General features: G+C 36.1%; 2 protein-coding genes across 2 annotated transcripts; one reads left to right on the plus strand and one right to left on the minus strand.

Moving 5' to 3' along the window:
* The first annotated feature begins 3,540 nt into the window (after positions 1–3,540).
* LOC145570860 (uncharacterized) lies at positions 3,541–4,344 on the plus strand. Its single transcript, XM_081629985.1, has 2 exons — positions 3,541–4,113; positions 4,312–4,344. The coding sequence occupies exons 1-2, from the start codon at positions 3,541–3,543 to the stop codon at positions 4,342–4,344; spliced, it is 606 nt and encodes a 201-aa protein (XP_081486111.1).
* Positions 4,345–13,661: 9,317 nt separating this feature from the next.
* LOC145571998 (uncharacterized) lies at positions 13,662–17,352 on the minus strand. Its single transcript, XM_081631017.1, has 2 exons — positions 14,382–17,352; positions 13,662–14,277 (listed from the first exon to the last, which is right to left on the minus strand). The coding sequence occupies exons 1-2, from the start codon at positions 17,350–17,352 to the stop codon at positions 13,763–13,765; spliced, it is 3,486 nt and encodes a 1,161-aa protein (XP_081487143.1). The 3' UTR covers positions 13,662–13,762.
* Positions 17,353–18,507: the final 1,155 nt, after the last annotated feature.

The raw sequence follows: 18,507 nt of genomic DNA on the forward strand, positions 1-18,507 counted from the left end.
AATTCAACCCCTCCTAAGATTCACATTCCATTCTTAATTTTAAGGGCTTTTTTTCATAAACTACCTATTAAAAGCCATTTTTTGTGAGAAACTACCAAATAAAAAAATGTTGTAAGAAACTACTTATTAAAATGAAAATATTGTAAAAGACTACCCGACCTTTCACCGGATTTTCACCGTTGACTTATTTTTCCAGCATTGACCACCTACTTGCCAATCACGTGAACTTTTTAAACCTTTATTTTCAATGCCCCACTAACAATACCACCTATCATGTGACCGGCCGAGCATAACCAACGCCGGAGAAATTAGTCAAAGATCGATGAACATTCGAAGAATAGTAGCTTTTTTACAACATTATTTGCTTTAATAGGTAGTTTCTTACAACTTTTTTATTTTAATAGGTAGTTTTTCACAAAAAAATTCTTTTATAAAGGTAGTTTCTGACAAAAAGTCCTTTTAACGATGGATAGAATCCATTCCAATTATTAAACCAAACAACTTTGGACTAGTTTGGGTTTTAGAATTCATACCTCTATAGTATGAGATTCTATATCAATCCATTCCAATTTGATGATTCAAACGCCCTGCTGTAATAACATACACTATTAAACAATTTAAAAATATAACTTAATGTTATAATAATATTCCTTACAATATCAACACTCAAAGCGCATCCATGTATAATTAGAGCTTAAAATTTCGAAATATTATTAGTGCTTTTGGTGCAGTAATTATTTGAGCTTAAAAATATTATTAGTGCTTTTGGTGCAGTAATTATTAAATACCATCCAATTACAGGTAGCATTGACACTTCATTCTCATCTATTTGATCCTTAAACCTTGAATTATAATAGAGATAATATAACACTTATATCAATATTGGTCTCCATACATCAACGCACGTGTCGCATGCATAAATTACTAGTTACAGTCATATTACTACACCAATTTTGCCAAAATTATCAATTAAGTTGTTTTTTAAAAAACTACCACAAAACAAAAACACAACAAGTTTGAGTAAAATTACTCCCTCCGTGTTTTAATAAGTGTTACAGTTTGACTTTTTTCACTATTTATATAATGATTTTAACTTGATTAATTTTCTAATATATAAAAAACAAATGTTATTGTTTAATACATTGTTAAATTCATTTTAATGTATACTTTCATAATATTAAATTTCATATAATTTTACTAACATATAATTAGATATATTAATGGTCAAAATCATGTCTCAATATGTTAATTTGGTCAAAATGTAACACTTATTAAAACAAGTAACACTTTTGAATTTTTGATTCTTAATTACTCCAGTTGGTGGAGTCTATAATTCTAATCTACAATGGTTGTAAATGGATAAAACAAAACCATTAGGAAAGGAAATATCAAAACGGTTAAAAAACACAAGTAGAGTAATTTTGAAATTATCATGCACTTGTACCGCTACCAACAACCAACCCATGTTACTTTTGGACTTGCTAGTTGCTACTGTACAGCTGTCTTTCTTTCTCCGTTTTTCCTACGGGAGATAGAAATGAAGAAAGAAAAAAAAAACGGAGTAATAAATAAATACAAACATACAAAATAAAATAATACGGAGTAATAAATAAACAAGCATACAAAAAAAAAAAATGGAGTAATAAATAAATAGAAGCATACAAAAAAAAAAATAAAAATAATACAGAGTAATAAATAAACAAGCATACTAAAAAATAATACTGGAGTAATAAATAAATACAAGCATCCCCCAAGGTCCTCAACTATGCTTACTCCAATACTCCGTATTAAAATGCCAAGCTAAAATTGATCTGATGGAAAAGATTGAACCTTTCAATCTTGAGGTTAAGGGTTTAATTCCTACAAGAAACACTTTGAGGATGGGAATTCCTTACCTTTCTCCCCCTCACTCTCAAAATGTCTAACCCACAAATACTGGACCAAAAAACCATGAGGGTTAAGGTTTGGTCAGGGTCTTTCTCCTTACCGTAAAAAAAAAAAAAACCGTATTAAAATTAAAACCTTCCTCACTTTACCATAATCTTACTTATCCATTTGACCATTTTAATATTATCTCACGAGTTGTAAAAATAAAAAAATAAATAAAAAATAAAAAAATCTCACGACCTCTTTGTACTCCATCAAACTTCATCCAACCCATCTTACAAAATAATATACCAATCATTTTATAATGCATAACTTTAACTATTACGAGTAATAATTTTATCAACGTAATTGTAAAAAAAGACTAATTATTATGAGTAATATTTAAAAATGATATGTATGTTTAATTTGCTAATGCATACGGAGTATAATTTTGACTATTAATGCTTTTATGGTAAAAGCTACCCCATAACTAACATCCTAAAACATTGATTAATAAGATAACTAAAAATAGAACTATTAACACAAAATAAACATTAATTACACTGAACAATATTAATGTGTGATTTTGACATGCGAGTCAAATTAATACCATTTTAAGAGGTTATTTAACGCCCAAAGGGCGTTAGCAAGATTCTATTTTTATTGACATAATTGTAAAAATTATAAAATGACATTTTTTTGAAAATATATATCTAGTCAGTTCTAATGAAAGTATAAACCCAACTTGACTATATATATATATTTTTTTAGACGGGAAACTTAACTATATTTATCATTATTATGTTTAATTATAAATGATGAGCAAATTAAAGTGTGTGGGTACTAGTGTCAAAAATCAAAGTGAAACAAATACTCCCTCACATCCTATTTGATTGTCCTGCAGAAATTCCAATCATATAAAGTCTAATAATTTAACACAAATTTATATACTTCATAATTAAACATGGTTTTGTAAATTTATATCAAAAAAATTGAAAAATCAATGGTTAAACTTGGGTGTCTCGTCTAGCATTGCATGTTAAGCTAGTACCATATATATGTCCATACGTACTTCCAAAAAAAAAAAAAAAAAAAAAAAAAGCATTATTTATTTGATATTGCTATCCCTAATCGTATCTGTCTATAATTTGATTAATGTGACATGGATTTATGTGTCATGTTGGGATGAGGATGTATATACACCCTCTATTTTTAAATACTTGCTCCATTTTTTCTGAGAACGTATGTCGATGTAAATATTTGATTAATTATATCTTTAACTATTAATAAGTATAAATTCTAACAATTGAAAATTAATAATCCATTCATTTAGACGATTTCAATAAATATCCACAATACTGTATTTTCTTTTATGTATAAATCACAAACATTGGAGCAAGAATTTAAAAACGGATGAAGTAATAATTTAATTTTTTTCCTAAGTTTGTGTGACAAAGGCTGTCAGTAGCAGTCAAGTTAAGATAAGTAAATTAATTTAATTAAACACACCTTAAGATACGTACGGATGTACCGTTGACCAATCTAGCTACAATAGTATATGTACATATAAAGATACGTCCGTTATTAGTGTACATTGAAAAACCTTGCAACACTAAAGCAACCTAGATAACAAACAATCAGTCAATAAGAAAGAGAGTACTGAGAGTAATAATAATGGAGAGAAGGTTGTTTGATGCAGCAAGAGAGGGGAGTGTAACATCCCTTCTAAATTTGCTTAAAGAAGATCCAATAATTCTTGATAGAATTTCAACTTTAGGAACATATTCAGAAACACCCCTTCACATAGCTGTTATTTTAGGTAACTTTGACTTTGCTAAGGAACTACTACAAAGAAAGCCAACCCTTGCCACTGAAGTTGATTTACACAAATCCACACCACTTCACCTTGCCTCTGCTACCAACAATGTTGAATTTGTAACACTTCTTCTCAGCGTTAGCCCCGGGATCGTGTGCCGAGCTCGGGATGCGTATGGAAGATGTCCTGTTCATGTTGCAGCTATTAAGGGTCGGGTCGAGGTGTTGAAAGAGTTGATGCGAGTTGATTCTGGTGCCGCTCTCCTGCGGACGGACCAGGATGATAGCATTTTACATCTGTGTGTTAAGTTTAATCAATTTGAAGCATTGAAGGTGTTAATTGAAAGAATAAGTGATAATGTGCTCCTTAATTGTGGGGATTGTGATGGCAATACCATCCTACATCTTTCGGTTTTTAACCAACAATCCGAGGTATGCTTATTTTTTGGTTACAAGTTTTTTAAAAATTGTTTTGTCCAAGTCATTTTAATCCGTATCTTTACAAGAGCTTGTTATCTTCAACTTAATTCAAATTTCGCCGACCACTTATTCTTGTCAAATTAGATCAAAGTTGACGTGACCAATATTTTAATTCTAGTTACTTATTACTAATAATCTTTAACTCTGTAGTTTAAAAGCACACAATTAGATTTACCTATGTAACAAGATCCAATTTAATTATGTTTTTTTTTCTTTCTTTCTTTCTCATAGTTTAGTGTAAAAATATAGTCAACATTTAATCAGAAAAGTGGGTATCAAAAACTATATTTTTAAAATTTGTGTGGTAGTAAGATAAAATAAAAAAAAATAAAAAAATATCAAAAATCAAAGTTGGCTCTTTTAGTGGTACCAAAAGTTAAAAATCTTTAATTTTAATAATTGAGTATTGGACTAAACATTAATCTTTGTACTACCTTCATTAAATGTTATGTACAACTTTGAAATATTTTATATCTCACAAATAATACTCCAAAGTTGCACATAACAATTAACGGAGGTAGCATACTAATTTTAAAATAGAAAATTTTCAAAAATGATGTTAATAAATTATTATTATTATTATTATTATTATTATTATTATTATTATTATTATTATTATTATTATCTCAAAAATAAAAGTCATACAACCTACAATAAATTAGTGGGAAGCCGAGATACAATCTGGGCCCCCACTCCTCTAGCTATAGCAAAGCCTACCCTAGTGAAGATATGAGCTGCAGCACGAGGCCCTATGTCTTGCGTCGTCGAGAACCTCTTAATCCACTTCAGCAACGCAACATCCCCCTTCTCTAATTCCCCAAGCGAAGAAAAGGAGAAGGGAATGAAACCATAGTCAATCGCCTGACAACGAGCTTCATACTTAATCCGCTTTCAATGAGCCGCATCAGCCACAACTCGTCTAGGAAAAAAGTCAGATAGCCCTGTCTGTTTCAAAGGAGAAGACCCTGTGAAGTCGACACATACATCACGACTACGATCCCATGAATAAAGTAACACATCGGCAAGTCTGAGGGCCCCGTCATTCCCTCCAGACAACCCTTGTGTCAACCTCCTTTCTTGCTGAAATCCCAGATCTGTAGCAAATATCAATAAGTGTATCTCGAACAACATTATGCTGATGTTTAATACCTACAATACCAGCACACGACACCGCGTGGTCGCCGAAAATATCCCCAGTAAAAACCCGAGAGCAAGCAGAGCACGGCGTCGAGACAGAGAACAATGGAATACCCAGCCAGTAGGACAACACACATCGGTATGTCTTTACGTTAATCATCTGACCCAACCCAGAAATAGGGACTGCCCGAAGCCAAGTAGAGGTGTGATTCTCCATGCTCCGACTTCCACAATGCCGACTGACGAGGAGACAAAGAAAAGGTGGATTCTGCAGAAGCGGTAACCTTTGTGAAATATATATCTGCCAATTTCTTAATGAGTTTAGGGACAACGACCTCACAAGAATTACCTAAAATGTCAGATTCTACCGTTCCATTAAACAGACTTAACGCATCCTCAAAGGCTTGATCAAAACCGACAATACCAGTACGACCCAGAAGCTTCGTCTCCAACCCAAGAGACTGCAAACTGACAGGATAAAATCGTATCACCTAGTCAAAAATAATTCCTAAGTTCCTCTAACTATGCAGATAGGGAAGAAGGGTCGAACCACAGAGAAACAAGTCTTCCTATTCCTAATTAATTAAAATAATCTAAATTATTAAGTAACCAAATTATAGATATAATGAAATAAACTAAGAGAGATAAAAATAGGGAGAAATCAATGAATGAAAGCTTAGGGTATAGGTTCACCAATAAATAATATTCTAGGGTAAAACATAATAATCAATCATCAATGCATCAATTAACCAGATCATAAAGGGCTTTCGCTATGTATTACAATCACAGAATTAATCTAGCGGTATTAAATCGTATCTCTCGAATCTTGACTTAACCATTTATAAATTAACCTGCCTATTGAAACTAAGCCTTAACATCAATTCTCATCTCTCGAATCTCGAATTAATATTGCTAAACTCATACAAATTAAATCTGCATAAATTTAATTGCATAGCTTTAAAACAATCAATAGGAAATTAATCAAGCATTGACAATCAACAATAATAAATTACCCCTTCATATTATTTATGGATCCCCACAAACCCTAGAAAGAAAACTACTCACATATAATTAAATCTAAACTAATTGAAGCAAATAAACAAGACATGATGAATTAAAGAAATTAAAATACTGAAAATAATAGAGAATAAATCGTTACCAAAGTTAACGGAAATAAGGATTGAATTAAACCAAGAGTTGTAGAGAGAGAAAACAAGAGAGAAAATAATACTAAGAGTTTTATTAAGAGGAGAGAGAGAGAAAAAGAGTAAGAAGAAGTGCTTAACTCGCTTAACAAAAGCGTACTTATATTAAGCTAGAAAATCCTAAGTTAAAACAAAGTAAAACGACGCCTAATCTCCTTCTAGAAACACGCGCCCGACCGGCACCAGCTTGCCCGACCGAGCCCGCCTTTTCCATCAAGTGTGCATCTCTCGCGCCCAGTCGGGCGCGAGACAGGGCGAAGCATGCCCTTCTTCCTCTTCCGCCCTGCCCGGTTGAGCGCGCCTTCGAGCGAGGCCCTACTCGAACGGGCGAATGCCTTGGGCTTCAAATGGACTAATGATTGGGCCGTGATACTTAGCCCAATCCAAATTTCCTCCAAGGGGCTTGAATACTCGATCCATAGCCTCGGCTTCTTCAAAGTCGAGCCCTTAATCACCGGTTTGATGACCCTAACTGGCCTAGGGCTACGAACGATGGTCGTGCTCTTCCAATGCTCGTATTTGCTCCAAATAATCCCGGGAAAATGCTCCAAGTGTGCAATTTCCTACAAAACTCAACCAAAACTACGAAAACACTAGGAGACACAAATTAGTAATAAAAGTGGTTCTAAAGAGCCAAAAGCACTACTAATTATGACCAAGGGATGGTGGTAAATCATTATATAATATAGACATATCACAAACGAGAAGCAAGAAAAGCATAATGACGAACATCACCCGCGGAATAAACACCAAGCCCACTAAACGCAAATGGTAAGGTGGCAAGCCGCCACTGCCAATCACCAAACCCAGGCCCCGAAGCAATAACAATACGCTTCAAGGAAGACCGAAGAGCCTCGTCAAATACGAGTTGAGCCGCCTCAAAAGCACTTGGAGGACAAGTACACAAGGCAAAGTAGAGTTTAAAAACTCCAGTACATGCCCTAAGTAACAACAGCTCAAACTGAGGATCATCCAGCATAGCAACCTTATCCATAAGTGCAATGGTCTTGGTCACCCTCTGCATCACAAGCTCACCACTAAACCTGGAATCGGAACTAACGGGACCACCAAGCAGCTTAACACCATGTAAAGGTCGAGTAATAGAAGGGGGAAAAACACCCACAAGCCTGCTTCGAGGGTCTTCTGTAGGCCAGAAAACTTCAGTCTTTTCCACGTTGAGATGCAACCCAAAACGATGCCTTTCCTCCATAATCAACTGTAGAACCTTCCTTACCACCAAAATGTTGCCAATCATAGTGCCATCATCCAAATACCACGCCTGAATACATACCTCAAAAGCATCTCTGATTTTACACACAAGAGCTTGTAAAACCAAATAAAAAAGGAGAGGACCAAGGGGATCACCCTACTGCACCCCCTGAGACGACCATAAGGTGTGGTCCCCATAATACAATCTGGCTGGATTAGAGTAGCAGAATTCAACCCACCGCGAAATACCAGGACATCGACGACAGACTTCACGTAACATGACCGCACGATCAACTAGATTGAAGACATTTCGAAAATCCTTGAAAGACCAACATCAGAACCACGATCCTCAATTAGCCGATTCACAGCATAAAGAATTGCCTCACCACCTGAAGAAACCCCGACGCCAAATTGAAGACCATCAAAGTAACTGCCCAAAGACTAGCCAACCATAACAACACTGACCTTCGAAACCAAACGCCACCAACAGTACCCACAGCTATAGGACGGATACCACCGCCGGGCTTGATAAGTGGTGTGAGAGGAGCACTAGCAATATACTTTCCTAGTTCCGTAGGACATCTTCCAGCAAGAAAGAGATTAACCACCCCGGAAATAGAGTCAACCAACTCATCTAAGACAGCCATAGCAGCACCACTCAAGCAATCCATAAGATGTTGAGCACGTAAATTGTCCCTACCACATGAAATGCCACGTGAAAAACTCCTAATCCGATCCAAAACAACAGCAGAAGTAGCAACGAAATGAAGTTGATCAACAGGTATATCTGTAGGCAAGGATGGAGCTGGAAAAGAAGGGTGTTTTGATTGTAAATCTGCAAGAGTGGCCTCATTATACGGAGCAACCCCCGAAGAAGAAAGAACCCGGACTGCAGATGTGTAATGGACATCACAAATCTTCCTACGACACTGCTTGATATTACGCTCATCCAAACCATCGACAAAGTAGGAGAATCCTCTGCCAAAGTTTCCCTCACAAGCTGCTCACAACCACATGGTGCACTCTAAAAGCAAATAGCACGAGAAATACTCTCCTCTTGATGCCGACGCTTTACGGAAGACCTAGACTCACGACTATTCCGAGGGCAAAAGGTTTTAAGGGTGCATAGAGGTAACACCAATATCGAAACCCAACTAGAAATGTCACCAGGCTTAGAGATGGCGTTATCAAGAGCACCTTTCAGAACCGAGAAAACCCCAAATGACATTTGGGAGGGATAAACTTCACAGTGTGAAACCCCTTTGAGAACAAACAATTAAGGAGAGCCACATCAAAACCACGGAACTGATCTCGCACCAAACCATCCACATGTCCAATATGAGCCGGAGAAGATGGAGCTTGTGGCTTGGAGAAATTATAAAGCACAAAACAAACAATACCATCTCTTTCATCAGGGGGTGACACATCCTCACCCGCACTATGACGACACTTATTATTATTATTATTATTATTATTATTATATTGTTATTAACCTTTTTTTGTATGCTTCTTTGATATAATAATGTTATTAATATTATAATAAAGTTTTTTTTTTTAGAAAATAACACCACAAAAAAAAAACACACAAATTTTGATTATAACACCACAAAAACAAAAAGTTTCATTATAACACCACAAAAAAAACTCACAAATTTCACCACTTAACGAATTTTTGGATGAAATCTGTTAGAGGGACCCACCACGTACACGTGTCAATAATCTATTGGTTTTAAAAAAATAATTTTTTTTTTTAAAAAAAAAACTAAATCCTAGGCCCAGCCTAACCACCACCACCGGTGATCCTGACATCCACCGCCAGCGACCCCAATTCCTATCCCATCCCCATCACCGGAATCTCCGAAACCCGATCGCGAGCCGTCCCTAAAACACACCAGCCCTAGCCACCACCGCAAAACTGGCGCTAAAACCCACGGAAGCCGAAAACTAACGATTAAAAACCACCGAAATCGGCCATGGAAACCGACGAAGGGAACCTTTCACCCTCAAACGGCCGAAATTGACCATGGAAACCTAGAAAGGTCAATTTCCATGGCCGACTTGGAAATTAAGGGTGGAGGAAAGAGGGGTCTTCGTGGTGGTCAGCGCTGGTTTGGTATTTACGGTGGTTTTGAAGTGGTTTGAAAGGCTTGGGGTGGTTTCGAGAAGGGGGGAAGGGGAGTAGGCAGTTATAGGGGTGGTAGTTTGGCTGGTTTGCAGGTTTTTGTAGGGGTAGAAGGTTCCGGCGGCTGGGGCAGGTGGTGCCGGTGGCGAGGCAGGGCTGGCTGGGTTAGGGGTTAGTTGTTTTTTTTAATTTTCCTTTTTTTAATTAATTTATTCATTTAAACCCATAAACACTTGACACGTGTCTTAGCTTCCAAGGGCCCCACTAACGGATTTTATCCAAAATTCCTTTAAGTGGTGGTGAAATCAAATTTGTGAGTTTTTTTTGTAGTATTATAATAAAAGTTTTTGTTTTTGTGGCGTTATAATCAAAATTTGTGTTTTTTTTTTTGTGGTGTTATTTTCTAAAAAAACCTATAATGAATTGATTCTTTAATATACAAGTAAATAAATATCACAATAGCATTATTCTTTAAAAATACAAAAATGAAATTGATTATTGATTTGATTTGATGCAAGTAGCACAATTATAACATTAATAGGAATTTACCATTAATTACATGCACGCACAATATCATTACTATAAGATTTATTTATTTATTTTGTTTTTGGTGAATCATTACTATTAGATGGGACACATACATTATCTTAATATCTATACATGCATGCACAATATCTTCACAAAATAACAATCTTATAATACAAGTTTCATAAATAAACTCTTCTAATAATTTTTCATACTACTAAACTTGAATATCCCAAACTTTTTTTTTTGTTAAGTCTGAATGATTTATACTATATAAATAAATCTATTAATAAATTTGTGGATGAGCCACAAACATCTTTTTTTTATCATGGCAACAAATCAAGGTTCAATAAACGATAATAATCCTACTAATGAACATGTAATTATATAGGCTAGAGTAATGAGGTTATGGATTGTACCTTTAAAAGCTTATCCTAATGAAACAACTTCTTTAAAAATGGTGTTATTAGACGCAAAGGTGAATTCTATATAATTCTATGCTTTTTTCACCTTGAAAATAACAACCTTAAGATATTGTTGTATGAATCTAATAATAGTGCATAACAACCATATGCTATATTTTTAAGGGTAATGATAAATATATATATATATATATATATATATATATATATATATATATATATATATATATATATATATATATATATATATATATATAACCCTTAGGGCTATGTATAAGTATTAAATATACTTCCTAAAATGAAATTAAGTTGAGAATTCATTTATCATTATCCTATAATTAATGTATAATTTGTTTTGGACTTACAATGCATGACACGGATCCTAATTAAACTAGTATTCCATCCGTTTTTAAATACTTGCTCCATATCTCCTGAGCACATATGTCGATGCTAATATTTAATTATCTATAAGTATAAATTTTAACAATTGAAAATTAATAATCTATTTATTGAGACGATTCTAACAAGTATCCACAAGAATATATATTTTTGTATAAATAAATCACAAACATTAGTTAAAGTAGTACAAATAAATAGTACAAAAAGTAGAAATGGAGTAAGTATTTAAAAACGGAGGAATAATAAATTGAGAGTACATAAAAGATATGTCAAGTGGTTACATCAATTACTTTACCTTTTACGAGTCTCTCTACTCCGACTCAAAACATATTCTGTATTTTGTAATGTATACAAAAATGTTAGTAGGCAGTCAACTATCTACTTCAAATCCAAACCATAGAAGTCAACGCAAAGAATGGTGCAGGGCAAACAGCAATGGACATCTTATTCAAGGGCGTAGGAGGTATGATTGGACGCACCCTTCATAATGCTGGAGCCGTTATTACAAATTCTAGCAGCCTTCCATCACCTTCGCTTCCTGAAAACAACGGCGGTATAAGGAAAAATTCTTTGCTGAAGTACTTGCAGGACAAACAGGAAGCTGTAATGGTTGCAGCATCATTGATAGCAGCCGCCGCCTTTCAAGCCGGTGTCAATCCTCCGGGAGGCATTTACCAAGAGACTATAAATGAAGATAAGCAAGAAGTAATGGACAAGCATAAAGCAGGCACTTCCATCATGGCATACAGTGCCCCGGGGCTTTACACGGTGTTCATTGTTGAAAACACGGTCGGGTTCATAGCTGCTTTGTCTGTGTTCTTGTTGCTTCTAACAGGGTTGCCTCAAAAGTACAGGTTCTTTAAAGGGCTATTTATGGTGTCGATTTGGATGGCTATTGTTGCCATTGCAGCGAGTTACGTGTCTTCTATAATAACGCTTGCTCCTCCTGATGAACAAGTTAAGGTCGTTGCATTTTCTATTGCAGTGTTACTCATTGCTGTATTGTTGTGGATTTTGATTATTTTGTGGTATGCTGGTTTTGGTCCTCGCATAGTTGGGATTATTCACCAGAGGCGTGCCTCGAAAAATGGACTGACGACACGAGCGGGTAGTCTCCTTGGGGGTGCAACAACTAGTGGTAGTACTGGCAGTGTGTAATGATCCTGCTATGTTGAAGTTGATTTGTGGGTTTGGATTTTATGCAGAGTGGAAAACTTTACTACAGTTTACTCTGAATATGTGAGAGTGTTGTGTATTTTGTTCTTGAAATGTTGTTTTCCAAAATTGTAGTGTGCTTATAAAAATTGTGTCTTGGTTGGGGAAGTTGGTCCATCACTAAGTTTAATTTCTATTTTTACTAATGATTTGAATTTAAGCAATTTAATCATTCTACTGACTTTTGGGCATGTACAACGTTTTCTTTTTCATTCCGTTCAATTCGTACTCTCTTCATAGACTTTGGTTCATTCTAGAATTGCATCGACTAGAATTGAATTGCATCGAAATTCTGTAGCGACTTTCTTAACTGTAAAGTACATAATAAACCAAGACAATATATGAAACTATGATAGTTTTACAATAGTTACAATAATTTTGAAGCCACTTATTTAAACGCCAACAGTTAATAGTATTAATATATTACTATTGATTTAGGAAAAAGTCGCAAGAATAATTCCAACTATAGTAAGTAGTATGAAACTATAAGTTATTATGTACTCTGTATAATCTGAACTTTTGGGTGGATCTTCTTTCATTACTCTATGTGACTGGTGATTGGATGTAAAAGGAAAAAAGAAAAAGAAAAAAAAAAGGTGGGCAGGTATTTAATTTTCCCTCCAAAATTATTTACATACGCGGAGTATAAACAAAAAATAAATAAACAGTTATATTACTTGTAATTAACCTGGCATCTACCCAGCGTACAATGTGAAAAAAAAAATTCTATTTGCTTCATCCTTCACGCAACATGAAGAACAAATTTCCGATTCTGTGATCTATGATTCTGCAATTCAAATATTTCAAAGGTTTGTTTACAATTTCGATTTACCTTTTTACGATTAGTTGTTGAATTTGAGTTGTTTGTTGCTTTAGGTTAATTTATTTTTTTTATTTTAATTTTTAATTTTCAAGGTTAGTATTTATTGATTATGAATGTTTTAATTTGTTTGTTGCTAAATAATAATAATAATAATAATAATAATAATAATAATAATAATAATAATAAAAAACGGTTAAAATTTGATTTCATTTCTGAGTGCCCATAACCTGTTCGACAAAACGCCTAGCTGAAATTTGACTACATGATAGTTTAATAGTTTATCTATGTTGGTTGATGGAATTTGATAATATAAAAATTTGTTCTTGCATTTATACAAAACTATAGATGGTAGCATGTTATTGCTTATAGTATATGATAAGAACCAGGAATGCCTGCTTCTATCAAGTTTGTCGAATTCGGCTTGTCTTTTTTTTACCCCATGATACACTCTAATGAAGGGAAAGCATAAGATAAAGGGAATATACAGAACCTAGTAAGAAGAAACAAATTTTATATCCTAGTGAATGGCTGACATTGTAGGCTATTATTTGAATGTAATGTTGCCATTGGAGGAAGAATATAGGAGAGACGAAGCAGAAAAGCTCGTATTATTGCTTCGAGTGTATAATTGTTGTTGTATTGCTGTAGATGGTCCTCCTTTGGAGCTGTTGGTATTACTTGTTTGTTGGTCTTTTGACACTGGTGATCCTTTGAGTACAGTGTCAGCTTTTGTGCAATCTGCTTCTCTTTCTTGTCGTATTTCTTTGAGCATGGCTGCTACGTCTTTCATGGTGGGGCGGTCATTAGGGGAGGGTGTTACACAGAGTAATGCCACTCCTATTGTCTGCATCATTTCCTCGACTTCTGGTTCTGATCTTCCCTTTAACTGTTGGTCTATGACGTCTGCACCTCCTTTCCTTAGCCTCACCCATTCTACAATATGTAGACCGTCGGGTATGGTTGGGTCAATTGGTTGCTTCCCTGTTAATACTTCTAACATGACTACTCCAAAACTATACACGTCACTCTTCTCTGTAACCTTCATCATGTAGCCATACTCTGCACATTACACAAAAAATTTTGAGTTTAATATGGAACTAGTATATTGAAGGCAGAATGGTTGATTATGTAGAAACATGAATGTAAGGTAGAAATATGCTTACCAGGTGCCATGTAGCCATAGGAACCGGCAACAGTGCTGGAAGACCGAGCAAAATCCCCATCATCAACAAGCTTGGCTAGGCCGAAATCAGCAATGTAGGGCTCAAAATCAAGGCCTATTAGAATGTTGTTGACTTTGATATCCCTATGAACTATAGGAGGAACGCAATCATGATGCAAATAAGCTAATCCTTGAGCTGCCCCTAGGATGATCTTATACCTTAGATCCCAGTCCAAGCAACTTCCACTCCTTTCATGTAGAAGACTCCCTAAGCTTCCATTAGGCATGTAATCATACATAAGCAACCTTGTATTCTTGTTCCAACAACAGCCCAAGAACCTAACTATGTTTTTGTGACGAATGGAACCAAGAGTCTTTACCTCAGCTGAAAAGGAATCACGTCCATTGTCTTTGAATCTGTCTTTATGACAATCATGTTTGGCTCCCATTGTTGCTGGCCATAGCTTCTTTACTGCAATCAGCTCTCCATTTTCCATTTCTGCTCGATAAACTATCCCTGAACATCCTTTTCCAATGATATTACTCTCCACCAGGCTCTTCAGAACATCATCAAGTGCAAAATTTAGCTTTTGGAAAGGGGTGAATTGCCATGGCCAGGCGTTCATCCCAATCTCAGACTCACTGTCATCTTTAATCATTTTTCTTGCCCTAGCAACTGCAACGACACCTAGAGCCACCAGTATGACAGTCAGAGCTACCAGTAACCCGATTGCCAATTTCAATTTCTTTGACTGCCTACTATGCCCTGTATCTGATCCAATGCCATCACCTACAAAGCATGAATCATGATTTTGTGAGCACAATCCTTGATTTCCTTCCAACTCCTTAGACGATAGCTGTCGAAATAGCTTGTTATCTGGTAGAAAACCTGTGAAATTGTTGTAAGATACATTCAGAGACACCAGATTATCCAACGCAGAGAGCTGCATCAGACTGCCTTCAAGCCTGTTGTGAGACATGTCAAGAATGTTCAGCTTCTTTAGGGAAGAAATCTGCGGGGGTATAACACCTGAAAGATTGTTACAGCTCAAATTTAAGGCTATATCAAGGTCTTGAATTTGGAAAAGCTCCTGTGGGATCCTTTCTGAAAATCCGTTGCTGCTTAAATCTATCAGTTGAAGCTCCAAACAGCTTCCAAGGGATGATGGGATTGATCCAGAGAGAGAATTTCCTCTAAGGATGAGTGAATTGATTGAATCTAGCTGGCCAAAACCATCTGGAATTGGACCTGTAAGTTGGTTATATGACAGATCCAGAGCTTGAAGCTTACTCAAAGATGACAGTGCGTCAGGAATTGATCCCCTGATTGTATTATTGCTCAGATTCAGCATCTGCAACTCTTTGCACTTGCTTATCTCATCTGGAACCGACCCAGAAAGGCGGTTATGAGATAAATCAAGAAAACTAAGACTTCCAAGGAAACCTATTTCTTTTGGAATTTCCCCAGTGATCCTATTGTTAAAAAGGCGAAGGCGAATGAGGGACTTGCAATTCCCAATCTCAGGTGGGATTGAACCTGAAATGTGATTGGAAATCAGCAGCAGCTTCGTGAGGTTTTGAAGCTGGAACAGACCAGAGGGCAAGCTACCAGTGAGTGAGTTGTGTGACAAATCTAAAGCTTGGAGGCTGCTACAATTAGCCAATGCAGAAGGAATGCTCCCCTCAAGCCTATTCTGCCAGGCAAAGAGGATTTGCAGCCCACTTAACCTTCCTAGCTCGGCCGGGACAGAGCCTGTTATCTGATTATTATCAACCTGCAATTGTACTAGATTTGCAGCATTGGAAAGAACTGTTGGAATTGAGCCAGATAAGTTATTACTACTCAGCATTATCTCTAGGAGGTTAGGCAGGTTCCCAAATGATAAAGGTATAGTCCCAGATAGAGTATTCAATGAAAGATCAATAATTACCAAGCTTGAGATATTCCCAATTTCTTCAGGAATTGCACCAGACAAATTATTCTGCCAAAGCAGTAACTTCTCTAGCTTCTCAAGCCTACCTAATTCTTTAGGGATTGACCCAGAAAGACTATTTTGATAGAGATATAAGTTCACAAGCTCAGAGCAGTTACCTAGTTCTGGTGGGATCTCCCCTGACAGCATTGTAGTATAAACTGCAATGGTGTCGAGTTTCCTCAGCTGGCCCAGTGACCTTGGAAGTGACCCCGAGATCTTTGTATCTGCCAACCCAAGCACTGTCAAATTCTGGCATTGCCCTAGCTCTTCTGGTATCGGTCCAGAGATATCCTTGTTTCCGCCTGCCCTCAATGCCTGCAGATTTATGAGTCTGCCAAGCTCAACTGGGAGCTCACCATTGAAGTTGTTATCAAAGAGCGAAAGATTTTCTAGGCTAATACAGTCACCTAACTCAGCTGGGATTTTTCCAGTGAGCTGATTGGAGTTCAGAGTCAAATCTTGCAGGTTCTTAAGCTTCCCGATTGTATGAGGGATGTAGCCGACTAACCCATTCGAGCTGAGATCAAGTAATGTCAGCTGCAGGCTATCCCCTACGCTTTCTGGGATTGAACCAGTGAGATTACAACTAGAAATGGTCAGTTTTTGAAGGTGGCTAAGGGTTGAGATATTTGAAGGGAAAGGTAAAGCCAACTGTATTGACTGAATGTTTATTTCAGAAACAAAGTAGTCAGCAGTGCAAGTAATAAAAGACCATTTACAAGGGTTTTGGTCCAAAGGGTTCCAGTTTGAGAAAGCAGAAGGTGGTGGAGTTTGTGAAGAGCTATGAAGCCATGAATGTAGGAAGAGAACTTCATTGTTTGTGTATGCAAAAGATGTGGAGAAGCAAAATGTAGAGAGAGAAAGAATTAGGAAAAGGATAAGAAGAAGATGGACGTGGCAGCGGATACGGTGTTGTTTGTGGTGGGGCTTGAAGGGTTGCCTTGGCATCGGCACTGGCATCGGCATTGGCATTGACACTGGCCTCAAACCCCACATTTCTCTTCTAGTTTATGCATTGGTTTTCACTCTCTTTCTCTAGGGCAACTGCTTACTCATCAGTTTAAGATTACAATGCTTTCAAAACAAGCAAGCAAAAATGAGAGTATAAAAAATCTTAGGTGATGAAAAATTATGAGTTTGTTTAGTTAATAGCCCACCAGCTTTCACCTCGGGGTTCTGTGTTTTGTGTCTGTCTTCATAATATTGATTTAGGATGGGTAATTTTTTATACTAAGGTTTTAAGTTTGAATTGAATAGCTTTTGTAGCCATGCAACCCCCATGTGTTCATGCATTGTTTTCCTCAAAATAAGGTCAGTGTAGTAAATTAGTGATGGGCTGTGGTTTAGCTTGGATAATCGAGCCTCTAATCTATAGTCACTAATGTTAATTATTGGTGCTGTTCTTTATTTTCTTATTGTTAATTACAATTAGCATTGCGCGTCGCGAGACTCCTAATCTTATGCCTCCTAATCTTGTGGTTTTTTTCCTCTTGTCTTTATGAGCTTATGTATCATATTGTAGGTGACAAACAAGAAGGTGAAAGTAGAAAATTAAATAATTAACATATGTGTTTGTTTGTGTCCCAGGTTTATGCTCTTCACTATATCTAAATGTGATGCTTATTTGCTGCTTCATCTGAATAACTCACATTGGAATCCATCCTTGATTAATTTTTCTATTTGAAGAAGATAACTTGTGTTATGTATTTTGCCCCGGTGTTTAAGGTTTTGAACACTTAGACCTTCTAACATCTCGCCCATTCATAGTGGTGGATCCAATATAGGTATATGGGATAGGAATATGATTGTACATTTGTATCCCACTTTTATTAATGTTTGTGTTCCCTTTATGAAAAATCTTAAATTTGCCACTGTCCATACGTTGTTGCTTCATGTATACACCTCTCCACACGGCCACACCTCACCTAGATGCCCAAGCACATATCGTTGTTATTTCGAACTGTTACTCTTCTCACTGCATCTTGATTAGCTTGTTAGTTGTTCATTTAAGGCTTAGGGTTCAGTAAAAGCACATTACACTGCTCAATGCCACAAGGAGTAAAGCTTAAAGTTCTGATAGTCTATCAAAGTATAATTAGCCGTAAACTTTAGTGTACTAAATTGCTTTAACCTTGCTTCCTCTTCTAAATT

This window comes from Chenopodium album, chromosome 12, assembly GCF_948465745.1.
Source record: "Chenopodium album chromosome 12, dcCheAlbu1.1, whole genome shotgun sequence".
Classification (NCBI taxonomy): domain Eukaryota; kingdom Viridiplantae; phylum Streptophyta; class Magnoliopsida; order Caryophyllales; family Amaranthaceae; genus Chenopodium; species Chenopodium album.

Excerpts from the sequence above, each read along its gene's own strand:
- LOC145570860 (XM_081629985.1), top strand. The coding sequence starts at position 3,541 with ATGGAGAGAAGGTTGTTTGATGCAGCAAGAGAGGGGAGTGTAACATCC. Across the intron at positions 4,114-4,311 it reads TTTTTAACCAACAATCCGAG|TTTAAAAGCACACAATTAGA; the intron begins GTATGCTTATTT and ends TTAACTCTGTAG.
- LOC145571998 (XM_081631017.1), bottom strand. The coding sequence starts at position 17,352 with ATGTGGGGTTTGAGGCCAGTGTCAATGCCAATGCCGATGCCAGTGCCG. Across the intron at positions 14,278-14,381 it reads CTATGGCTACATGGCACCTG|AGTATGGCTACATGATGAAG; the intron begins GTAAGCATATTT and ends TGTAATGTGCAG.